The sequence below is a fragment of the Vigna unguiculata genome, chromosome 5, assembly GCF_037176805.1.
Source record: "Vigna unguiculata cultivar grain cowpea cultivar isolate G323 ecotype 2 chromosome 5, ASM3717680v1, whole genome shotgun sequence".
Classification (NCBI taxonomy): Eukaryota; Viridiplantae; Streptophyta; class Magnoliopsida; order Fabales; family Fabaceae; genus Vigna; species Vigna unguiculata.
Genome location: NC_140796.1, coordinates 11,206,945 through 11,234,107, shown reverse-complemented (window position 1 = coordinate 11,234,107; position 27,163 = coordinate 11,206,945). Strand labels below are relative to the sequence as shown.

General features: G+C 35.1%; 2 protein-coding genes and 1 non-coding gene across 3 annotated transcripts; 2 read left to right on the top strand and 1 right to left on the bottom strand.

The window, feature by feature from the left end:
• Positions 1-8,452: 8,452 nt before the first annotated feature.
• On the bottom strand, positions 8,453-13,698 carry LOC146886069 (uncharacterized). Its single transcript, XM_085673034.1, has 2 exons — positions 11,450-13,698; positions 8,453-8,905 (listed from the first exon to the last, which is right to left on the bottom strand). Exons 1-2 carry the CDS (start codon positions 12,173-12,175, stop codon positions 8,453-8,455), a joined length of 1,179 nt encoding a protein of 392 aa, XP_085529160.1. The 5' UTR covers positions 12,176-13,698.
• On the top strand, positions 13,223-13,329 carry LOC146886070 (small nucleolar RNA R71). Its single transcript, XR_014995438.1, has one exon. It is a non-coding gene; the product is annotated as a small nucleolar RNA R71 (small nucleolar RNA).
• Positions 13,699-22,075: 8,377 nt separating the features above from the next.
• LOC114185681 (L-type lectin-domain containing receptor kinase S.4) lies at positions 22,076-23,532 on the top strand. The gene has a single exon (XM_028073548.2). The coding sequence runs from the start codon at positions 22,307-22,309 to the stop codon at positions 23,375-23,377; it is 1,071 nt and encodes a 356-aa protein (XP_027929349.1). The 5' UTR covers positions 22,076-22,306; the 3' UTR covers positions 23,378-23,532.
• Positions 23,533-27,163: the final 3,631 nt, after the last annotated feature.

The window sequence follows — 27,163 nt, the reverse complement described above, 5'->3', positions numbered from 1 at the left end:
ATAGTCGAGGATGTGAGATGATGAAGGCAGCGGAAAACGAAAAGATACAGAAAGGGAAAACTGGGAGAAGAAAAACTGAAACTATCATTTTTCATTACTGTATATATTCGTGTATTATTGAAATAGGGAGGTTACAAATATATATATATATATATATATATATATATATATATATATATATATGAAAAGAATAAAGCATAACTAATTAAGATAAAAACAGAGTGCACTGTTGGTTATTAGTAAAGGCAGTAACGGTCATATTGGCACTAGGCGTATTGTTAGACGTGGCACGATCAATTTCCTTGCTTTTAATATTCTGAGAGCCCCCCTCAAGCTGGGAATATATATTAAGCATTCCCAGCTTGGAACAAAGGAAACGAAAAGTAGGAGTAGGAAGAGCCTTGGTTAGGATATCAGCTTGTTGGAGGTGAGTGTTAATAGGTAAAAGCTTGATGAGTTTTTGTTGAACCTTTTCCCTCACAATGTGACAATCTATCTCTATATGTTTTGTCCTTTCATGAAAGACTTGGTTGGAAGCAATTTGTATGGCTGATTGATTGTCACAATACAAGAGGGAAGGTTGAGAGACTTGGATTTGTAGGTCATGCATGAGATGAATGAGCCACTGCAATTCACAAGTGGTGGATGCAAGGGCACGATACTCGGCTTCTGAGGAGCTCCTTGAGACTGTCGGTTGCTTTTTGGACTTCCAGGAAATGGGAGATTGGCCAAGGTATATGACATATCCTGTTACTGAACGACGAGTGGTAGAGCAACTTGCCCAATCTGAGTCGTTGAAGGCTTTAAATTGAAGGTCACCTGTTGCTTGGAGAAAAATGCCTTGGCCAGGAGCGTTCTTAAGGTAACGAAGAATGCGTATGCTGGCCTGATGATGTTGGGAGGTAGGTGCAGCTACAAACTGGCTAAGAAAATGCACAGCATACGTGATATCAGGTCGTGTGTGAGTCAAATATATTAACCTTCCAATAAGTCATCTATAGGGAGTGGGGTCCGGAAGTATATCAGTGTTTTCAACAACTTTATGTTTTGATACATGCATAGGAGTGGAAACAGGAGCAGAATCAAGCATGCCTGTGTCTTTAAGAAGGTCAAGAGTATACTTACGTTGGGAGAGATTTATGCCTGTAACAGATCTAGCAACTTTAAAACCAAGAAAGTAAGTCAAGTCACCTAAATTTTTTATTTTAAAGGTGTCATGTAGCAGGGAAGTAATGTTGGAAATTTCATCTAAATCATTTCCTGTCAAGACAACATCATCAACATACACAAGTAGAGCAGTGATTTTCGAATGAGAGAACTTTATAAATAATGAGTGATCAGTAGTAGCATGCTTATATCCATGAGAAATAAGGAAATCGGACAATTTAGCATACCATTGCCTACTTGCTTGCTTTAAACCATATTTATGCAAAAGACAAACATGATCCTTTTTATGTGCCAGACCAGGAGGAACTTGCATGTATACCTCCTCATGTAAATCCCCATGAAGGAAGGCATTATTCACATTGCTTGAGGTGCCAATTGTTCATAGCAGCTAAAGAAAGCAAGACACGGATAGTAGTAATTTTAGCTACAGGAGAAAAGGTTTCAAAATAATCTAACCCCTCTAATTGATCATAGCCTTTGGCCACTAACAGTGCCTTATACCTATTCACAGAACCATCAGCATTATATTTAGTTTTATAGACCCACTTACAATCGATGGCTGTCTTGTTGGGGGGAAGAGGCAGGATGCTCCAGGTTGCGTTCTGTTTCAGGGCCTCAAGCTCCTCTTGCATGGCTCTCTTCCATTTTTCTTGTTGTGCAACAATTATGTAATTCTCTGGTTCAATGTTAGTATCAAGAGAGAGAACTACCTGTTTAAAATGTGGTGAGAGCCAAGCAAGGGAAACATAAGAGTTGATAGGATAATTGGATTTATGCATAGCCAAATTGGTTTGGTAATCATTCAAATAAGTTGGAGCATTCCTAGTTCTAATAGATCTGCGAAGATTAACATCTTCATGGTGGACATTGCGATCATCTGCAGTATCACTATTGTCGATGTGAGGATCATGATTGGCAGGGATTTCGTCATTAGTGGCACCGAAAGTGTCATTGGTGGTTTCAGAATTGAAATATTCTTCATAAAAGGGTGTCATGGTGTGATATTTGATGCTTAACAGCAAGGTCATGATAAGAATCATTGTTTTCAAAGAGTCTAGTATGAGGAAATTGATTTTCGTAAAAGATTACATTCCGAGAGACACAAATTGTGTGACTTTTTAAATTCTAAATAATGTAGCCTTTAACATTTGATTGTAACCCAAGAAAGATGCCAACGTCAGCACGAGCATCTAACTTTTTTCTGTTAGCTGTTTTCGTAGATAGAAAGCATAGGCAACCAAAAACCCGAATGAGATTTATATCAAAAATTTTGTTGTACAACCTTTCAAAGGGTGAAGTATTCTTAAGAAAAGGAGTGGGAACACAATTTATGACAAAAACAACATAAGTGACAACATAACTCCAAAACTGCATGCTAAGTTTGGACTGAAAAAGGATTGCACGAGTGACATTCATAATGTGTTGATGCTTCCTCTTAGCAATACCATTCTGCTGAGGGGTCTCAACACAACTAGTTTGATGCACAATGCCTTCATTTTGGAAAAAACTTTTCATGTCAAACTCAATGCCATTATCAGATTGCATGACTTTAACGGATCTACCAAATTGGGTTTTCACATAATGGACAAAATTAATAATGTGTGTACGAGTCTTAGCCTTGGATTTCATAAGGAAGATCCAAGTAAATCTAGTGTTATCATCAACGATGGTAAAGAAATACCTCTCTCCATTCAAGGAGGCTGTGGAGCAGGGCCCCAAAATATCAGTGTGAATAAGATCAAAAGCATTAGACGCATGTGAAAAACTTTCAGGAAAAGGAAGTCTCTTTTGCTTAGCCTTATGACAAACATCACAACAATCATTCATATTATATTGTATACAAGGATGTTGTTGCTTCATGACAACAAGTCTTTGGTTAGAAAGATGTCCTAATCGAACATGCCAAATATTGTTCTTATTTACATCCCTACAAATCAATGCAATGTTATTTTCTTCATGACCCAAGCCAGTTCTTAGCACATACAAGTGTTGGCCTCTTGGCAAGCGTACCAAAAGTCAACTATAGTATAATGATTTTTAGTAAGAGTGTCGAACCCACGAGGAACGGAGTTAGTGAAAATTAATAATTATCTCAATCAGCATATGTACAAATATTTTAATTTGATTTGACATTAACTATTGCATAAAATTAATACAGTAAAAGCGAAAAAGTTTAGGAAAATACAGTAAAAGAAACTGAGATTGAATTTCATCTATCTCCCTTGTCTGTAATCTGGATGAATATAATATATAACATCTAAAAATACCAATATTGATGCACACTCAAAAAATCATTTATACCGATCCCTCGCGTATAAAATTCATAAGATTAGTTCCCTGAATATTGATTCCTCACATATTCAACAAACTATCCATCATTACGGTCGAGTGTTAAAAGCAATTGATATATTGAGATCTATTCCTTGCATCACAGTATATCAAGTATTATTGTTCAAATCAGATTTTCATAAATACTTTCCAGTCAAATCTAAAAATCAAAATCAAAACATCTATTGATCAGATAGAAGTAAGCATTAAGAGCAGAACAATAATACCAATACTGAGTAAAACAGAAATGCTATATATAAATATCACCAGATTACATCCAAGTTCGAGTAGATTACATTCAATCCCAAAGGAGAAGATTAGCCACTCATGGTAGCTATCAAAGCCTAAGAACTAAAGAAGAAGAAGAAGAAATATGATCTGTGTTATGCTCCTGGTAGCAGCTCTGCAGCACGGATGCACTCCTCTTCCAAAATCTCCAGCTCCCTTCACTTTCTGATGCATGGAGAATATATACCCACGAAGTCTCGCTCAAGCTACCTAAGTCTCGCTTGAGTGAGACAACATTCTTCATCCCAAAGAAAGCCTCTCGCTTGGGCGAGATGTGCTGAAGCCAACATCTCGCTTAGGCGAGCAAGAGTACTTCAAGCTGAAGAAAGGATCTCGCTTAGGCGAGATTGGCAGCATCTGGGCTCGCCTGGGCGAGAATGGCGGCAAGAGAGGGTCTCCAGTCTCGCTTAAGCGAGAGTCTGCGTCGCTTAAGCGAGAATGGAGGCAATGGCTTTAGCTTAGGCGAGAATGCTTTGGTTTGAGCGACCTTGACAACATTTCTTCCCTATTTTCTCTGTTTCTTGCTTTCTCCTTCATTCTTCTTGAGTTCTCTTTAATCTTTCCTGAAAAACACACAAAATAGGATTAAATGATTTCTTTAAATCAAAACTTGGAAGCATGTGATTGAAACTTACATTTAGGGAGAATCAATATGAAATGAACACAAATTTAAAACATAAGTGCCAGAGTTTGTTATGAATTTTTACTGAATTTTGGCACTTATCAACTCCCCCCAACCTAGCATCTTGCTTGTCCTCAAGCAAAGTAACAAAATCAACAGCCATTCAAAACTAAAACTAAAATTGGTTATTGAGAAATCATTTTCACAGTTCCTGTCCAAACAACTTTTGCATTCCAAACCACAGATTCAAAATCAGAAGCAAATGGTGAATCCAATTATCAAACAACATTAGGATAAGAGTGCAACCAATTTTTCAGGAAAACTAATTGTAAGAACAAGTGATGCTAACCAAGGAAATTCTCTCTTAAATCTCATAGGCATGTGTCTCTCTCATTTTCCACTGAATTTCAACAAATCAAAATTGCTAGTCATTTTCAATCTAACCACAAACACACAATCAGCATGGATCTTAAGGTCTTTTCAAGGTTGTAATGAGGCTAGGCTTTCAAGAATAATGGTTTTTCAAGATTACCAAAAGCACAACTTAGAAAAAAGGGCATAACTATAATTCAAACCCAATTCTACTCTCCATTCCTCACAATTCAAACCTCAATACACCAAATTTCTTTTTCATTCATAATTCACTCTTATCTCTTTTTGTTCTTTTCTTTTCTTTCCTCTTTTTGTTCTTTTCAAGTTTCTTTTTTTATGTGTAAATATATACATTCCTACATAATACTAAAGAGTGAATTATGATACTCAGCCCTTTTCTTCTTTAAATTCAATTCTACCAACCAATTACCCTTACAATTGAAAAATACACCTATGCTCTCTATCCCTAAGTGTGCAAAGGGAAAGGATAATAATTCAAGTTAAGGTTAAGGTGCATAATTCAAACAATTAGGCTCAAATGGGCTATCAACAAAGGATTATTATTTACAGGTTGGCTATTTGGCACTGAGTTATAAATTCAACAAAATTGCCTTAATCATTTCCATGCTTCAAATGTGATGTTATCAAATGAAAACTCAAGCAATATCAACTTGTCAACAAACAGTGGAAACACTCAAGCTGTTTAAGGATTCACACACTCACTGGGTTTTCTGGTTTATTTCCTTGGTATCTCACTTTTTATTACAACTAATTATCTTGACTAACTATGCAGCACTAATATCCTAATCCTGTTTAATTATGAATTCAACCAAAATTTCTCTTTTTCACCTCTGTGTTCAGTTCACTCAGTTGTTCAAGACTCATGATACTTACTGAAATCATATTTCTCTCTAACCAATTTCCTCAAGAAAGATTTTTAAAATGATTCCCAAAAAATTTTAGCTGTCTCTAAGTATTATGCACAACATACTAAGCCAAAAGGTAAAGTTAAATAGTTAATTAACTAGATAATATAGCATTCTATCCAAAACAACTAAAGCAAAATAGTAGTAATTACATAAATACTGCAAAATACTAAAAGAAAAAGAACAATGAAACCGTATTTATAGAGTTTTGAAGGGTGGAATGATGCTGTGAATCAATCTTCTCCAAAATCAATCTCATCCTCAATGTCTGCTCCATCTGTGTCAGCAGCTCCTGATGGTCCCTCACCTGCAGCAAGTCCATTTCCCCCTGGGAAAATAGGACTGTCCCCAGGCCACTGTAGATAAGTGAAGAATTCTGGTGGAGTCATGCCTGGGTATGGTCCGCGGACATTCTGATAGAGGTACTCTTGAAGGTGGAGTTGTCCTCTATGAATGGAAGCATTTTGCTGGTGAGTGTGCTCCATCTGCAACCTCAGATATCTCATATGCTCAAGCAATTCATTATTCATGTTGAGTTGAGGTTGCTGTGTGGGCCCTATTTGTTGTTCTTCCATTGCTGGTTGGTCTTCAGCTGGTTGGTCTTCAGCTTGTTGATCCAGCTGGGGCTCTTCTAGCTGCTCTAAGTCCTCTGGGTGGGTACAAAAGTGTTCAATGAATCTCTTGGTAATTGAAGGTCCTATCTTTTCAGTTAAATCTACCTCCACCCCTTGTTCTTGGCAAAGAGTTGTGATTAATGCCGGAAAACCCAAAGCACCTTTTGCCTTGTCATTCCTAGTGTTGACTTCGTATCTCACAAATTTGTGGATTTCTTCAGAGATAATTGTGGCAACGTCAACAGTCAGATCCTCCCTCATTATGCAATAAAGGAGATGACATCTAGGGACATTCAAGTCTAACACGTGACCAATGGGCACTATGTTTGCAAGTAAGAATGTGGTCCAGACTTGGGCCAAGGTTTTCATATCCCCTCTTAGAATTCTGAGAGGATTTCCAGTGGGTCCGACTTGATAAGATCGGTTGGCAACGCATATAAGGAGTGCTACTTCATTTTCATCATAAGGTTCATGACTCCTCCTTCTTGTTGTGAAGTCACAGCATTGCCCTGGTTGTAGAGGTAGTGGATTACCAAGGAATTCACTGATGGCAGCTCGATCATAATTTACCCACCTCCCCCTAACTTTAGATCTATTTTCACCAGGATGTCCTCAGAATAAGCATTTGCATAGAACTCTCTCATAATCTCTGGATCAAATTTGGGAAGCGGGTCAGCCAACTTCATCCAATTCTTCCTGATAAGGCCATTCAAGAATGGATCATATTCATCTGGAAGTAGGACCACCTTTCTTTCTTTGATAAAGACCCAGTTCTTTATCTTCTCATACCGTTCTTCTCTTTCGGGGTCCCTAAAACGGTTGCTTATTGGCCTTTCAGGAGAAGAGCTACTTGCACGTCTTCTCCTCTTCCCTTTGCTGGGTTCAGTAGTCGGAAGTCTAGCTGTTGTCTTTATTCTAGCCATGGACCTGCAAGGATGAAATTTAACCCACCAAAAGCATGCCAAGTCAGCTTTCACAACTTAAATGACCAACCAAGACGAAATTAAGTCACACATTTTGTCAAACAGCTTGAATGCACTCTTAAAATATGACATTTTTGAACCAATTCGTGCATAAACAACCCACATTATTCTGCAACAGTATCAATTCATATTAAAACTCACAATATAACACAAAATGCAGCAAACATAACATAGGCACTCTCGTAGGGTTTGGAGCATACAAAACGTGACTATGCTTGGTGAAAATATAGAGAATGAGGAGTAGAACTTACCTTGAAGGGGAATTAGCAAAGGGAGGAAGGAAATTTTGAGTTAAAATGCAGAGAAAATGAGTGAATGGAGGCACGCCTAAAGAGTGGAAAGGAGAGTTCTGGGCGAGAGTTGTGGGCGAGAGTTTAGGGAAAGAAAACTGAACGAGTTCTGCCTCTGTCCCTCTCTTAAGCACGATTTCTCGCTTAAGCGACTCATTCTCGCTTAAGCGAGATGAGCGTGAGAGGAAAATTAAAAAGTCTCGCGCAGGCGAGACTGTGTCGCCCAAAACACCCCTGGTGCAGGGCATTCTCGCCCGGGCGAGTCACTACTCGCTTAAGCGAGTATATCAGCAGAAATGGTTGGCTCAGGTTCTGCATATCTCGCCTAGGCGAGACATGTTTAGCTTGGGCGAGATTTCCATGCAGTTTTGACACACACTGATTTTGCCACTTTTCAATTTTTGGTTCACTTTCACTCAGCCATTTCATGATCCTTTCAGTCCAATTAACTCATAAACACACACCAAACCATACTTCAATCAATTCTTTATCATTCCAAAAGGTTTCACATCAACAAACTCAAAATCAAGCTTTTAAACTCAAATTTCACAATTTGGCTAAAACAAGGCAATTTTTAGCATTTGATGATCTCAATTCTGGCACAAAAACTCATTTCCATGCTTAAAATACCAGTTTTGTTTGAAAACAACCAAAATTGCATGGTTTGTCTTATTGAGATGATTGGATGCTAAAATTCACCTTTTTACACAAAAACATAAAACTATAAACACAAACACATAATTACATACACAAACACATTTAATCACATAAAATGAAATTAAAGTGCTAAAACATAATTTAAACACTGGGTTGCCTCCCAGGAAGCGCTTGTTTAACGTCATGAGCCTGACGCCTGTTTCATTTAAGGTTCATCCAGTTGAATGATTGTGGCGAGCCTATCAATCTCACCACCCAGATAGGGCTTCAACCTTTGCCCGTTTACAACCCAGCTCCTTTTAGATTCAGGATCCTCTAGTTCAATGGCTCCATAAGGTCTCACATTTTTTACAAGAAATGGTCCTGACCATTTTGATTTTAGCTTTCCAGGGAATAGCCTCAACCTGGAGTTGAACAATAACACTAATTGGCCAGGATAAAATTCTCTTTTGAGAATTTTCTTGTCATGATAAGCTTTCATCTTTTCCTTGTAGAGCTTAGAGGACTCATAAGCGCTGAGTCTCATTTCCTCCAATTCTTGCAGCTGTAATTTTCTCTTTTCTTCTGCTGCCTTTGAATCAAAATTCAAGAATTTCAAGGCCCAGAATGCCTTGTGTTCCAGTTCAACCGGTAAGTGACATGACTTACCATATACCAGCTGGAATGGGAATAAACCTGTGGGAGATTTATAAGCAGTTCTGTAGGCCCAGAGTGCATCATCCAACTTCATTGACCAATCTTTTCTTGAAGATGCCACAGTCTTCTCTAGAATACGCTTGATTTCCCTGTTTGACACATCCGCTTGTCCATTGGTCTGTGGATGATAAGGTGATGCAATTTTATGCCGCACTCCATAATGTTCTAAACATTTCTGAAGTTGAGCATTGCAAAAGTGTGAACCACCATCACTAATCAACACTCTTGGAGTACCAAACTTGCAAAAGATGTTCCGCTTGAGAAATTTGATTACAGTTTTGGCATCGGCCTTAGGAGCTGCTACTGCTTCAACCCACTTTGTCACATAATCAACTGTCACCAAAATGTATTCATTTGAGAAAGAAGATGGCAGTGGTCCCACAAAGTCGATTCCCCAACAATCAAAAGCCTCAACCTCTAAAATGATATTTAGTGACATTTCATGTCTTTTTTAGATTCCCCCTATTCTCTGACAGCTATTGCAGTGTTGCACATATTTGTGTGCGTCTTTGAATAAGGTGGGCCAATAAAATCCAGATTGGAGGACTTTTGCAGCTGTCCTCTCTCCATTAAAATGCCCTCCATATGGGGAACTATGACAGTGCCATAGAATGCTCTTTGCCTCATCATTGGATACACACCTTCTCAACAATTGATCAGCTCCAATTTTGAACAAATGAGGATCATCCCACACATATTGGTGTGCATCTTTCAGGAATTTCCTCTTCTGGTGCCAATTAAAATCTTCAGGTATGACCCCTGCAACTTTGAAATTGGCCATGTCAGCAAACCATGGCCTTTCTTGCACCATCATCAATTTTTCATCAGGAAACTCCTCCTGCACCTCTGATTGAATGTTGGTAACCTCAGTATTCACCAATCTAGACAAATGATAAGCTACAAAGTTTTCACTTCCCTTTTTGTCCTTGATCACCAAATCAAATTCTTGCAACAATAAGATCCGTCTAATTAGTCTTGGTTTTGAATCAGATTTGGTTAACAAATATTTAATTGTAGCATGATCAGTATATACAGTGACAGATGAACCAATCAAATATGCTCTAAATTTTTCCAATGCAAAAACTATAGCTAGCAATTCCTTTTCAGTTGTTGCATAATTAATTTGAGCTTCATTAAGGACTTTGCTAGCATAGTGTATAGCATGAAAAACTTTGGATTTCCTCTGTCCTAAAACTGCTCCTATGGCATAGTCACTTGCACCACACATTAACTCAAAGCCTAAATTCCAATCAGGAGCAATTATCACAGGAGCTGAAACCAATTTCTGTTTTAACAATTCAAATGCATGCAAACATTCAACATCAAAATTAAAAGGTGTATCCTTGTTAAGCAGATTGCTGAGTGGTTTGGAAATTTTAGAGAAATCTTTGATGAATCGTCTGTAGAATCCAGCATGGCCTAGAAAACTCCTGATACCCTTTACATTTTTGGGTGGTGGCAGCTTTTCAATGACCTCCACTTTAACTTTATCAACTTCAATACCTTTAGCAGAGATTTTGTGACCCAGCACTACACCTTCAGTTACCATAAAATGGCACTTTTCCCAATTCAAAACCAGATTGGTATCAACACACCGCTTCAGTACGATGTTTAAGTTTTCCAGGCATTGATCAAATGAAGCACCAAATACAGAGAAGTCATCCATAAAGACTTCTATGCATTTTTCCACCAAATCAGAGAAAATTGCAAGCATGCATCGTTGAAAGGTTGCTGGTGCGTTACACAATCCAAACGGAATTTTTCTGTAAGCAAACACACCAAAGGGACAAGTAAAAGCAGTTTTTTCTTGGTCTTCTGGATCCACTGCAATTTGATTATAACCAGAATATCCATCCAGAAAATAATAGAATGCTTGCCCTGCTAACCTTTTTAGCATTTGATCCATGAAAGGCAAAGGAAAATGATCTTTCCTAGTGGCCTGATTTAATTTTCTATAATCTATACACATTCTCCAACCTGTGACTGTTCTAGTAAGAATTAATTCATTTTTATCATTACAAATAACAGTCATACCTCCTTTTTTTGGAACTACCTGGACCGGGCTAACCCAGACACTGTCGGAGATTGGATAGATCATACCTGCATCAAGTAACTTCATTACTTCTTTCTTGACCACCTCTTTCATGGTTGGATTCAATCGCCGCTGAGGCTGTGCTACAGGCTTGTAGTCTTGCTCTATATGAATTTTGTGCATACAGTAGGATGGACTAATTCCTTTAAGATCAGATAAAGTCCAACCTATTGCACCCTCGTTGGCCTTAAGAACTGAAATCAACTTTTCCTCTTCAGAAGCCGTTAAAGCACTACTAATCACCACCGGTTTGTCACCTCCATCTGCAAGAAAAACATATTTTAAATAAGGAGGTAATACCTTTAGCTCCAGCTTCTGACTTTCAGTTCTATTTTCTTGCTGCAATTTCTCAAATTGTATATCATTTGATGCAATTTCTTTTGCTGAATTCAGATGTGTTAAGTATTCATCAACTTTCTTTTCTTCATCTTCCTCCAGATCATCACAAGCACCAATCAAAGCTTTTTCTAATGGGCTTGCCTTTGTCAATTGCTTCCTGGATGACAGAAAAATTTCATCTATCACATCCATCCTGAAGCATTGTTGTTTGTCCTTCGGGTGCTGCATTGCTTCAAATACATTAAAGTTGACTTCGTCATCTTGCACCCTGACCTTCAATTTACCATCATCAACGTCAATAATGACCTTGGCCGTCTTCATGAAAGGTCTTCCCAGTATTAGAGGAACTTCAGTATCTTCCTCAATATCCATCATTACAAAATCAACTGGGAACATGAACTTGTCAACCTTAACTAAAACATCCTTTGCCACACCATAGGGATACTTCATGGATCTGTCAGCTAGCTGTAATGTCATCCGTGTAGGCCTTACTTCCAGATCTCCTATTCTCCGTAGCATAGACAAGGGCATCAAATTTATACTGGCACCCAGATCAAGCAATGTTTTTCCCACTGGTAATGTTCCGATTGTAACTGGAATTGTGAAGCTCCCAGGGTCTTTGGATTTTCGAGGTAATGATTTCTGAATTATAGCACTACACCTTGCTTCAAGCTTCACTGTTTCTTCAGAGAATCTTCTCTTTTTTGTTAGGAGCTCTTTCATGAATTTTGCATATGTCGGCATCTGCTCCATAGCCTCTACAAAAGGGATGTTAATCTGCAGTCGCTTGAAAATGTCCATGAATCTTGCAAACTGCCTTTCCTTGTCTTTTTTGGAGGGATTTTGAGGGTATGGTAGGCTCTTCAACTGAGGCACCTGTTTCTCACCCTTCTCCCTCTTTTTCACCTCACCTTTATTTTTTTCTTCCTTTTCTTCTCTTTTATTTACAAACTCTCTTTTATTTTGTTCCTCCTCTCCCTCACACTCATTTTTTTCTTTCTCTTTCTTTTTTTCCTCCAACACCTCCTCCTCTACACCCAGGTTGTCTCCAATCCCTCTTCCCACAACTTTACCACTTCGGGTGGTAATAGATTTACAATGCTCCTTGGGATTAGTTTGTGTGTTGGCTGAAAATTGACCTGCCTGCTGATCTGATAATTGTTTGCCAACTGACCAACCTGTGTTTCAAGATTCCTGATTGAAGCTTCTGTATTTTTCTGATTGGTCAAAGAAGCTTGCATAAACTTTTCTAAAGTATCCTCCAGTTTAGATGTTCTGTCATGCACCGAAGGATAATGTTGTTGCTGTTGTTGATAAGGAGGTTGTCTGTTTGAAGGATCAGCTTCTTGCTTCCATCCAAAATTTTGATTTGGATTGTTTCTCCACCCCTGTGAGAAGTTGCTATTATTGGAGAAATTTCCTGGTCTTCCTTGGTTGCTCACATATTGAACTTCTCCTTGTGAACTACTCTGATAAGAACAATGACCATTTGGATGATCTCCTCCACAAAAGTCACATCTCATGGGTTGGTGACTGGGAGAAGTTTGCATAACTTGCAACTGCTCTGGTAATTTAGACATCTGTTTCGTCAGTGCTTCAATCTGTTGAGTCAGAATTTTATTCTAAGATAAGATCGCATATGTAGTACTAAGATCAAGCACTCCCTTCCTCTGAACAGTTTGCCTATTATGTTGAGCTTGATGATTCGTGGATGCTAATGCCTCAATGATTCTTGTTGCTTGCTCCGCATCTACACTCATCATTGTTCCACCTGCTGCTGCATCTAATATCATCTTGGTGTCAGGCCTCAGACCATTACAGAATATGTTCAGCTAAGCAATATCTTCAAATCCGTGATTTGGGCATTTCCTCAATAAGGAATTGAACCGCTCCCAAGCTTCACAGAATGGCTCATCTGGTCCTTGCCTAAACGTTGAAATATCAGCTTTGGCTTTGATGTAGCGAGATGGTGGAAAGAATCTGTTCAAGAATTTCTCCTCAACATCCTTCAAGCTGTTCAAACTCTGATTTGGATGTGACTTAAGCCATTCCTTTGCTTTACCTGCCAAAGAAAAAGGAAACAAACGCATGTATACATGTTCAAGATCTCCTTCTTGAAAGCCCATGGTTCCTATCAATTCATAGAATGTAGAAAGGTGAGTATATGGATCTTCATTATCCATTCCAGTGAATTGATGAGAACTGATCAAGCTGAGGAAAGTTGGCTTCATCTCCAAAGTTTTGGTGGTGGATGGTATTGCTATGCTAGAAAAATATCTCGGCCCTTGTTGCATAGCATAGTCTCCAAGTGTCTTCCTGGCTGGAGCTGGTCTTTGATTCTCCATGTTTTCTGATTGAGATGTGGTGGAAGTACAGGAAGATTCTTCCCTTGTCTTTCCTTGCTTCTTTTTGCTTTTGCTTCTGTTCCTTCTAGCTGTCTTTTTTATCTCCGGGTCAAATGCTAATCGATCTTCAAGAACCTGACCTCTTAAGAGCATAAATCAAACAGCTCAAGCAAGGATTAGTAAAAAGGGAAAATTTAATAAGCTATCTAATAAAGAAAAATATACACAAAGTTGGATGAGATAACTAGAAATTTCAAAAGAACACCGTTCCCCGGCAACGGCGCCAAAAATACTTGTTGGCCTCTTGGCAAGCGTACCAAAAGTCAATTGTAGTATAATGATTTTTAGTAAGAGTGTCGAACCCACGAGGAACGGAGTCAGTGAAAATTAATAATTATCTCAATCAGCATATGTACAAATATTTTAATTTGATTTGACATTAACTATTGCATAAAATTAATACAGTAAAAGCGGAAAAGTTTAGAAAAATACAGTAAAAGAAACTGAGATTGAATTTCATCTATCTCCCTTGTCTGTAATCTGGATGAATATAATATATAACATCTGAAAATACCAATATTGATGCACACTCAAAAAATCATTTATACCGATCCCTCGCGTATAAAATTCATAAGATTAGTTTCCTGAATATTGATTCCTCACATATTCAACAAACTATCCATCATTACGGTCGAGTGTTAAAAGCAGTTGATATATTAAGATCTATTCCTAGCATCACAGTATATCAAGTATCATTGTTCAAATCAGATTTTTAGAAATACTTTCCAGTCAGATCTAAAAATCAAAATCAAAACATCTATTGATCAGATAGAAGTAAGCATTAAGAGCAGAACAATAATACCAATACTGAGTAAAACAGAAATGCTATATATAAATATCACCAGATTACATCCAAGTTCGAGTAGATTACATTCAATCCCAAAGGAGAAGATTAGCCACTCATGGTAGCTATCAAATCCTAAGAACTAAAGAAGAAGAAGAAGAAATATGATCTGTGTTATGCTCTTGGTAGCAGCTCTGCAGCACAGATGCACTCCTCTTCCAAAATCTCCAGCTCCCTTCACTTTCTGATGCATGGAGAATATATACCCACGAAGTCTCGCTCAAGCTACCTAAGTCTCGCTTGAGCGAGACAGCATTCTTCATCCCAAAGAAAGCCTCTCGCTTGGGCGAGATGTGCTGAAGCCAACATCTCGCTTAGGCGAGCAAGAGTACTTCAAGCTGAAGAAAGGATCTCGCTTAGGCGAGATTGGCAGCATCTGGGCTCGCCTGGGCGAGAATGGCGGCAAGAGAGGGTCTCCAGTCTCGCTTAAGCGAGAGTCTGCGTCGCTTAAGCGAGAATGGCGGCAGTGGCTTTAGCTTAGGCGAGAATGTTTTGGTTTGAGCGACCTTGACATCATTTCTTCCCTATTTTCTCTGTTTCTTGCTTTCTCCTTCATTCTTCTTAAGTTCTCTTTAATCTTTCCTGAAAAACACACAAAATAGGATCAAATGATTTCTTTAAATCAAAACTTGGAAGCATGTGATTGAAACTTAGATTTAGGGAGAATCAATATGAAATGAACACAAATTTAAAACATAAGTGCCAGAGTTTGTTATGAATTTTTACTGAATTTTGGCACTTATCAACAAGCCACCCCAAAAATCAGTTGTACCAATCTTGCCTTTGGTTCTCACATCCTGAATAATACAAGCATTGGAGGTGAAAGTTACCTCACAATTATGATCACAAATTAACTTAGAAATGGATATGAGGTTATATGCAAAATTTGGGATATGCAAAACATCCTTTATAAAGAAATTGTTATTAAATCTTATAACTCCTATGTGAGTTGCATTTACTTTTGTCCCATCAGGAAGATTGACAGGAATAGGGTGAATTTGATTATAAGAGACATAATTTGACAAAGATGAAGATATATGGTTAGTGGCGCCGGAATCTAAAATCCATTTTAAGCACTTATCGTTGTTCAAAGAATGTGCAATAAGAGTAACAATACCTGGATCAAAACTGCATGATGTGATAGATCCAACCTGGTTTATGCTGGCCGAGGCCTTACTGCCATCATTGGTCTGTTGCAGAAGGCCCAATAGAGCCTGATATTGCTGCTGAGTGAGCTTGAAATCTTGGTCTCCATCACGTTGCTGGTCACTGTGCTTTGACTCATGTTGAGTTTCCACTTGATTGACTAAACCTGTCTTTACGCTTTGAAGCTTATGGCCTGGAGAAAACCCATGTTTCCTATAACACACATCAATAGTATGGCCGTTTCATCTGCAATGCGTGCAGACTTTTCTATTGGCATTGTTTCTATTCCCTTTATCAGAATTTGTTGGAAAACCATGCTTTTTATAGCATGTAGATTCGACATGTCCGCCTTTTCCACAGTGGGTGCATGAAATAGTGGCAACCGCATTAATCTTGGCATCAGTGTTAGGAAAGAAAGAATTTCCTCCAATATGTCGTTCTTGCTGTGCTACATAATGAAAGATTTTAGTAATGGGAGGAATGGGTTCAAGAAGAAGGACATGTGACCTTATATTGCTGTATTGATCATTGAGTCCTCGCAAGAACTGCATGGCGTGATCTTCAATTTTCCTTTGCTTAATCATTGAAGCAACGTCACATGTGCACTTTGTAGGACACTTGCAAGTAGGTTCGGGTCTAAAATTTTCAAGCTCATCCCAAATTGTCCTTAGCTTTGTGAAAAACTCCGTCACGGTGAGATCACCTTGTTTTAGGGACGCTGCTTCCATCTGCAATTCAGAGATCCTCAAAAGATCCCCCTAGAAGAATCTTGACCGCAAATCCTTCCAGATTTCCTCCGCTTTGTCCATCCAAAGTATGCTTTGTTTTATCGAAGGGTAGACGGAATGGACTAACCACGAAACCACCATGTTGTTGCACTGGTTCCACAGTGGGTAATTTGGGTCATTCTTCTTTGGTTACTCAGTTGTTCCATCAATGAACTCTAGCTTGTTTTTGGCGCTCAAGGCTGTCGCGAAAGACCTGCTCTAAGAATGGTAGTTACATGCTTCAAGAATGGGGGACACCAAGGGAACCGCTGGGTTCTCATTCGGATGCAGGTAGAGATACGATGGTGTAGGGGGAGCGGCCTTCACATCCTCATTGGCCATGATGAAAGCAAACAACGTAAACAGGGTAAAAGAGAAAAGCAAGAATCAAAAAGAAGGTTGAAGATAAACCGATCACAGACGCGCAGCAAAGCTCTTCAAATGAAGAGCTCTGATACCATCTTAGAAACTATCATTCCATGGATGAGAGAAACGAATAGTCGAGGATGTGAGATGATGAAGGCAGCGAAAAACGAAAAGATACAGAAAGGGAAAACTGGGAGAAGAAAAACTGAAACTGTCATTTTTCATTATTGTATATCTTCGTGTATTATTGAAATAGGGAGGTTACAAATATATATATATATATATATATATATATATATATATATATATATATATATATATATATATATATATATATATATATATATATATGAAAAGAATAAAGCATAACTAAGATAAAAACAGAGTGCACTGTTGGTTATTAGTAAAGACAGTAACGGTCATATTGCGTATTGTTAGACGTGGCACCATCAGTTTCCTTGCTTTTAATATTCTGATAAATAATTATGTATATTTTTGAGAAATTTTCATAATAATTAAAAAACAATACAAATACTATTTATCAAATAATTCTCAATTAAGTATAGATTAATTGACATTAATGAAAAAACTTGATACAAAAAGATAAAGATGATAATAAAAAGGATACGATGATATTGTGACCATGACATCATTTCCTTGTATAATTACTACAAAATAAGGCAATTTTATCTTAAAACATCTAATTTCATACTATATGTAGAGAACAAAAAAAAGGTTAATAACTTAATTCTAATACATCATATACATATTTTGTCTAAAATACTAATATTTGACTTTGTAGACGTAATTTTATCTGATGATAAGGAAAATTCCCCGTTGTCCCATTACAGACACAGTATCTATAATTGTATCTAAGTTTTGTCTGAGAATGAATTGTATACTGTGGAGTGTAGATGAAGTTTGAAGTATATCCAAATATGGGTTATGGTGTTGCATGTGTTGGGTTTGGGAAGAAGACAAAGAAAGCACGCGTAGTAAACATAGTCATTTATTTTTGAATTTGATGGCTTAGCTTAGCTGGCATTGCTTTTGCCATTGTCACTTTCTCCATCGTTGGATGGATTCTTCCTCCACCTCACTCCATTAACAAAATGAAATTCTTCATATATTCTATCTGTTTCTTTTTTCTTCAATTTACAATTATTAGTATTACAGTACTCACAGTATTGGACCACTTTGTTTATATTTATCTTTTACATAATGTTTTTCAATAAAATGACTTAAAAAATATTTATTTCTTAAACATTTAGTTCACCCAATTGACTAATTATCTACCAACAAATTCTTCATCTAAAATGAAACTTAACTTTATATTTTTTAAATAAGATTTTATATTAAATCTCTTATCTGAAAACAGTTGATTTAAAAAAATAAGGACACTGGAAATGTTTAGTCAGATTTTGAAATAAATATTATTGACTTCTTTTATAAAATTCTATATATAGTTTTTCTATAGAAACTGGTCTTATGTGAGTCAGTATACTTGGGATAAATTGAAAAGATTGATATTTCTAAGATATAGATTTTGTATATAAGAAATTTGATTTGACACTATTTTTAAGGTGATTTAATGTTTGTGAGTTTTATATCTTTTTATATACACCACTTCCCAACTCATATTTAAAATTGTAACATATATAATATATTAGGAATATGTGAATTAATTTGCTTGTATATGGTCCCCTTTTGCATAAAGTGGGAATTCTGACTGTACATATTTGTAACTTCCACAGCTTTTTCTATGTTCCCATAAAATAAAAAATAAAAAAGAAATTATCCTTTTTTAAAGAAAAGGTGGTTATCGCTTTGAGGAGAAGACAAGTATAGATACTTGTCATGAAAAAAAGAAAGACAAAGAATTGATACTCGAAGTGCAGGTCACATAATCTTACAAATTTTTTAACTTTACTGAAAGTATTTTTGTACCCAATATTTTTTAGTGTTCATATTATTATTGTTCATAGAATAATAAATATCATTATATTTTTTGTACATGTTATACAATGGTATAGTTATTTTACTTCGAAATTAAAATTGTAGAGTTATGTACCCTTTCAAGAATCATGTGAGCTTATCTATGGAGGAATTATATTGATTTAACCCTTATATTGTTTTGATATTTTTAGGAATTATATTGACTTTTTGTGTTTATATACTTGTGATATGTAATAATTTAGAAAGTAAAAGTTAGATATATATTTTACTGATCAAATTTTATTTGTGGGACATATATGATGTAAGTACAATTATGAATTAAAGGACATTGCATACAATCTTATTATTTTTAAATGATATGTTGGATTAAGAATAGGTTAGGTAGGGAATTTTTTTGGTGTTGTCAAGTAGGGAGAGCTATAGAGTGAGAGTTTATAATTGCATTATAAAGTTTTATAAACTGAGAAGGTATTTATTTAAATTTTTTATTAATATTACTATAGTATAACTAATTTAATTCTAATTGACCCTTAAAACTCTTATTTGCAAGCAAGTAAGTTATATATATATATATATATATATATATATATATATATATATATATATATTTGAGTTGTAATTTTTCTAGCAAATCATTGTTAAGAAAATACAATTTTTTTTTTCAAAATTATGGACTAATTATATTTAATTAGTCACACCATGTAATAATTTTTTTAACCTAAAAATCACTCATGCACATATATATTGAGTGAGAAATTGTAAGGTTTTAATATTGTAAGTTATTGATATGATAATCAAACTAATCTTTTCATCATTTGATTAGATTTACATGATAAATGTCAATCAACATTTTATTTACTGAGACGTTTTAACTTTTAAAATATCGGACCCATATATTTTATCATAAAAAAATTAATCAATATAGCTCTAAACGTGGATATTATAAATAAGATAAATTTACTTTTAAAAATGTAAATTATAATTTAAATTTTGAAATTTGGAAATCATATCAAATTTAAAAATATTATTTGAATTGGAATAAATGTTAATTATTAACCTTCTAATTTTACGTTCCAATTTTTAATTATTAATTAATTATTCACATTTATTGCTGTTTAATTTTTCATATTTACTTGTTTATTTGTATTTTTCATATTTACTTCTTTATCTTTGTAAATATTTTTAATGTGTATTTATAAAATTAACCTTAATTTTGGGAGGACATTATTTATAAAATACTATACGAGATTGTTTATAATTATTTAATATAATTTGTTTACGTATATTTAGTTTAATTTCCCATTTATTATTGATAAAAAAGTAGTTTTTATATCTAAATGGTTATATAAAAAATATTTAAATTATTATAATATTATAAAAACATTTTAGTATAAAATCATCAAATAAAAAATAATTTCTCAAGTCATAATTAAGCATTGTGAATATCAAAATATAAAAATGATGTAATTTAAGTATATTTGAACTTTAAAATATAACACTTTGTTTTCAATTACATATTACAATATAAAAAATTTTTATTTCGAAACATAAATATAAAATCACTAAAAGAAAAAAAAAATGCAATAAAAATAAAGCATTTCATTGGTTCATGTGTTGATTTTCACGAAATTTGTACACTTTTGTGTTTGTGCCTTGAATTCCACATTCATTATTCTCAACCATTCTTTAAAATATTTCTGAAAAAATTTAGTTAAAATTCAAAATATATATATATATATATATATATATGAAAGAGAGAAAAAATTCAGTAAAAAAATTTATTTATAAATAAGTAAAATTTGTTACATCAATAATAATCTTAATATATGATTAAAAAATAAAAATATTTTTTGATTAAAATAGCATTATAATAGAAATGTTAAAGTGAATCAATCTACCTCGTACGGTCACGACGAATTGAGTTAAAATTAAACTAAAAAAATTAATTTAACTCAATTAATGAGTTAGAAATTTAATAAAATAAAAATCACTTGATTTTAATCCAATATGATTTGAATTCTTGTGATGAGTTACGTCGACTTACGGATATTAATATGAAGTGATAATATTTTTTATCAAATAGTATTATATTGTGTCTCACAATTCTTTAACCAATAATATGTAACCTGTCATAAGATTACTAACCTTATAATTCATATCAATGTAATAAAACAACAAAATGTAAAATTTACCAAAAGCAAAATACTTTTTCCTAAATTTAAAATTTACCATATATATATATATATATATATATATATATTTTTTAAAAGTAGTCGGAGAACATTAATTCAGGTTTTCTTTCTTTTTATAATAAATGTTTGTGTCTTATCTAAATAGAGTTTTGTATTTCTTATAACATTTGGTAACAAAATGTATCAACTTGGTATCATCTAGTGTTGGATTAAAAAAATTCCACAATAACGACTTTTTAAAAAGAAACTAATTCTCTCAATTAAAATATAAAAAAAAAAACAAAATATTACTATTAGGACCGTTAAATTTTAAGTATAATCAATTCAGAAAAAAAAAATCACAAATTTTATTGTGGTTGCTTTAAAGATGTAAGAGAAGTGCCAAAAACAGCATCTATTTGGGTACTGAAAACGACATCATGCGTGACATGGATCCTTCCTATCATGTGAAGCAATTTATGCTCATCTCTCAAAACCCTTTCTTCTTAATTTCTCCTCCTAGACGGGTTTTTTTTTTTTTTTTTTCAATTCATGGAGTGCATTTATTATTGAGTCACTGTGTACTAAAAAAACAAAATACATGCAATTTAATAGAGTTAACCATAATGGAGGGAAAAAACACATAATTGGATGAAAGTAAAATGCGATTGTTACCATTTTAAGACTTGAAAGCTACTAGTGCCAACTATGATCTTCTTCTTCGTCTTTCTTAATAAAAAAGAATTAGCATTTTTTGTTTTTTACTTTGGAAGATGAGTGTTGGTGCAGAAGAATAATTGCTGTTTTTCCTTTACCAAATTGACATATCACTGACTCAACAATTCAGAGAATGGAAGCTACAAATATAATTTTCAACCTAATTTTGAAAAGCTGAATAATTTTCCATCCATTCAAGCTTTGTTAACTTGTATTATAGAAATTCTTGAAAAGAAAACAAGTATTATAATTTTTTTGGAAAAAGAGATAATATTTGATAGAAAAAGTTAAAAGAGCATTTATTATTATATTCCCTAGTTTCAGCTACCGCTACTACTGGGAGAAAGTGAAAGTGAAGTGCACACTGCAGATGCATTCGCAGGGAACCAGTTAAACCGTATTTAATTTTCACAACCTCCAACTCCAACAACTTACCCATTATTCTTTACTTTCTTCCTCCGTCTTCTTCCTTCTCAAACCCTAGAAACAGCAAAATCCCCTTTTGATGCAAATGGGATCGACCCACCAACTCTAGAGGCATACCCTTGCAGATTTAGCTCATGCCCACTTCAATTATGGCACCATTTTCCATTTCCCACCACTTCGCCGCCTTCGTCTTCCTCATCTTCTTCCTCAAAACCCAAGCTTTTGATCCAGTTTCTTCCTTTTCTTTCACAGATTTTGAGAAAGACCCTGATTTCAAGTCAAGTGTGGAGCTTTATGGCAATGCAAAAGTTATCAATGAGGGTGCTGAAGTCCTTCTTTCTGGAAATGATGGGAGAGTCATGTACAAGAAGCCCATCAAGCTTGTTCATGGTGTAACAAGGGAATTGGTCTCATTTTCAACCTACGTTGGGTTTTCAATGTCCTTGGATAGTGGGAAGGGTAGCTTGGCTTTTGTTATGGTTCCAAGTGGTGTTGAAGGTGAGGTTTTTCGTAATAGTTCATATGGGTTTTCTTTTGGATTGAAGCAAAAGGATTTTAAGATTGTTGGTGTTCAGTTTGGTGTTGAGGGTAGTAACGGTAGTTCTGGTAGTTGTGTTGTGTCCATTAATGTTGGTAGTTCTGTTCCTGTTAAGACAATCAATGCCTCATCTGTCATTATGGGTCTAAAAGGTGAAGGGAAATTGCATGCTTGGATTGATTATGAAGCGAGTTCAAAACGGTTAGAAGTTAGATTGAATCACTACGGTCAATCAAGGCCATCTGATCCATTGCTTTGGCATTCAATTGACTTGTCGAATGTTTGGGGTACTGAAGAGATGTTTGCAGGGTTTAGTACTCTGAAAGGGAATACTTCTCAAGCATCCTTTCTCTATTCATGGAGCTTTATTGTGAGGCACTTTCCACACTGGATGCATTCTGAGCCTCTGGATCCAAAGGACCTTTCTAAGAACGCTGAAACTCCTGCAGTGAAATCTAGGAGTGATTGTCTTTTGAGGGTTCTTGCTGCAATGATATTTGGTGCTGGATGTGGGGCATTGACAGCATTCATTGTGCTGTATTTGTGGACCATCTTTGGTAATAAACGACCAGTGGTGCCGGAGGAGTATGCAATGCAGCCTGTAGATTTTGAGTACAAGAAAGTGGACATTGTTGTAGATAAAACCATCAAAGATGCTAAGGAGTAGATCTACAGGATGGATGTAGTTGGATGCTTGCATTGTAAATCACTGTTTCTTGTGTTCAGGTTTTGCTTTGTTGTAGTTTGATAAAAACTATTTTATTTACTTGTGTTATTATCTATTTTTGAGCAAATTGAGATCCAGATCTAACTCTATATTAAGGATTATTTGTCTTCCTTTTTTTTTTTTTACCTGAATCGTGACCTAGTCCAAATCTATCTTACTAATTTATAATATGATGTTGAGACAGATTTTATTGAATCAAGATGACAAGTAATCATAATCAGTCTGTGTATTGAATAGGCTGGCTATTAGTAAAAATGTGATATCTGCGTGATACTTGTTTACTGTAACAAATCAAAGTAAGAGAATTACTATAATGTCTATACATGGTTAATGAAAGCTGATTATGGATATATCATATATACCAATACCTTTGTTGTTGGTTTTCGCAGTGATGGAAGTGGATTTTTTTTTATTTGATAATATTATTTTATAAAGTGGCAATTGTTCTTTAACCCCTCCCTTTTATCTTTATTTAACATATTGTTTCCCATTTTCTATGATGAGATTAAACTTAATAAAAAGGAAATAAACTCTCTGAGGAGTAAGGAGCACAGTTTCCATAAAAGGGAAAACATGGAAGGAAAGTAGAACGTTCAGAATTGGATCAATTCTTCATTTCATTTCAGGTGTTTCTCATTTGACAGGAAACTTTGTATCCCCTTTTCTTTATTGATCTTGTGTGAAACCAATTTTTAGAGGTAGCAGAAACTTGTAGCAGTATCATTGACAATTTGACAGGTAGTTTGATTTGTTTGTGCACTCTGCAGCCTTTCATTCATATTCAAGCAGTTAATGCTACGTAGGTTGGTTGGTATATACTTTTTAGGCATCTATTCTCTGGCTCTCTCTGCATTCAGCTCAAAATGTTTCTGCAATAAAAGGATCAAGCACCTGATCTGCTAATGCAGCAGATACTTGTATTAATGCCTTAAAACATATCTAGTTAGTTATGGAATATCCTGGTACTTAAAATGGTTCGGTAAATTCTTAAGAGCTTTGTAGTCTTGAGAATAATTGAGTTTTCTTGTGATGACACTCTTATTAAGGTATGTTCTTGTAAGTTAAATACAATTTTTTGGTGAATAGAAGTGATCATGGACACAGTGACAACTTATTAAGGTATGTTCCATGAATGTTTCTGTTTTCCATGATTTTCCATCTCATTGGATAATTGCAGACAATAGTATCCTAACCTTGTCCTGGCTCTTATCCTTTGGTAAGTTAACGGGATTGGAAATAGCTTTTCAAGTGGCTGCATTGATGAATATAATGTCTACAAGCTGAAGCTTACAAAGCCTGAAGTAAAGTTTGTTTTAAATATTGTATTTTCCTATTCCTCTGAAACCATTTGTAGTACAATTATAGATAATGAAATTGTCATCATAAATGTGTATTTTTGCTAATGATTTCTCAAGTAATCTGATCACCATGTGACATTACCTGCGAAATATTATGGTATGAAGTATACCATGCTTTAACTTTTCTTAATCTAGTAATGCTACAGAGGAGTAATTTCTGATAGATTACACATCAATGATTGTGTCCTTTGCATGCATTTCGAGATGACTAATACATTTTGTAAGTGAGAAGTCTCTATTGCCATCATTGTTTTCTCTTTTCGTGGGATACATCGAATATCTCCGTGACTTAAGTTTTTATTTGAAACAGAGAAAGAAGAATGTCAATTATATTCTTGTCTAGTAGAGTAAAAAAGAACTGCGCAGCGTTTGAATTTGATAAAATTTGGTGTTATTATTGCCACATGTAATTGGTTGATAGTTGTTGATTAATCATTACTTAGATGATAGCAATTGATGCTTCAGATTATTTAGCATGAAACAGTTCATTGCTCAGTCAAAGGGAATATTCACGGGCTTATTACATTTTCCTTTCTTTGTCCCATTAGACATTTTTTTATTTATGGTTTGTAGTGGGTTACGCCATTACAAGTGAAGTGACTGTGATCAAACCTATACTCTACGCATCACAAGGTAAGCAACCCTACCCTGATTGAAAGCTATCCCTAATAATCAAATATAGTGTATAAGTATAATAGACAAAATTAACCATAAATATTGTCAAAGCAATCTGATTCAAGTTTTGTTATTGTAGATGTGTTATGCGTTGGTACAAGGCAATAATTTATTTATTAAAAATTTTGAATTTTTTTGAATTTAAATTATTTGTTTGAATGAAGAAATTAAAAGAAAATTGAAACAAAAGAATTTTAAGAAGGTATTTTAACTAATTTTAAAATAAAATTTGAAAGCTACTAAAAAAAGAAGGAACTTAGAATTTTGTAAGTTATATAATTCTTCATTAGTTAGAAGGAAAAAATTTTATAAATCTAAAAAGTCGATTCATTAACATTTAGCTCGGATCAAGTCATCTTAACATCTAGTTCAAGTCAATTCGACTCAATTATGAGTTTAGACCAACTTGATTTGACCTTCAACCAAAGCAAACTCAAACTCGACTCTATTTATGCTGAGAGAAACTCGTTTCGATCTTTTGTATGAACAACTCAACTCAACATTTTGATTGAGTCGACTCATCTCGACCCTTCAATTCAAAACAATTGAGTTGAAATTTCGTCCCGACTAACCTAGATTTACCTTTGGTATGGACTAGCTTAACTCGGCCTTCAACCTAGGTATACTCAACTCCATCTTCGACTAATGTCAAATCATCTCAAACTTCAATCAGAGTTGACTCATCTTGATAGCTTAACTTTCCACTGAGGCCAACTTGTCTTAACCTTCAGCTTGGATCAACTAGTCTAGACTTTTGATCAAACCGACTTAAGTCAACCTTTTGCTTAAATTGGCACGGTTTGACCCTTCAACTCCAGTCGACTAGGCTTGACCATCGCCTCAAATCAACATGGCTAAACCTTTAGGTCCGAGTGGTTTGACACACCTTCAACCCAAGCCTACTTGACCTTCAAATATAGGTCTACTTGACTTGACCTTCAATCGTACTAACTCGTCTTGAACTTCAATTAGGATTAACTTGTTTAAGCTTTGACTGAGCCAACTCAAATTGACCTTATGCATGAGATTACTCGAATCCCCTTTTTAACTAAACCTTATACATGAGATTACTCAGATCCTCCAAAACCCTAAACCTTATAGCAAGGGTTGGTTGTGCTCAACCTTTGGTAAAAATTGATATGACTCAACTTAGATTCACTTAGCTCGACCATTAACCTAGACCTAATCAACTTGACTTTTGGATTACTTGTCTCAACCATCAACTAATGTTGACTCATTCCGAACTTTGATCATGATCAACTTATCTAGATTTTCAATTTGAGCTTACTCACCTCAAGTTAACTCATCCAGACTTATTAAAATTTCTTATTCATAATGTTAGACTAGCATCTGGCCCCATCTGCATTATCTAAAGAGAACGGGTTACCAGAAATGAATTCACCTTTAGATAAAAAGGAAAAAGTCCTTACTATGCAATAAGGACACAAAATTCTTGACTCAGATGGACGAGCTTTATAAACACAAATGACCGTTTTTTTGTTCTATTCCCATTCTCCCCGTCTAGAGATTTAAAGTGAGATACGTTCTGTAATCAGTTCAAACACAACCTTCAAGTACATTTTATTCATTTCGTGTTCGGATGATTTTGAAATTCCATTTTATAAATTATCCGTCGTTACAAATTCAATCCATTTCAGCGTGAACAAGCCTACTAGCACAATTTCTTGTGGTG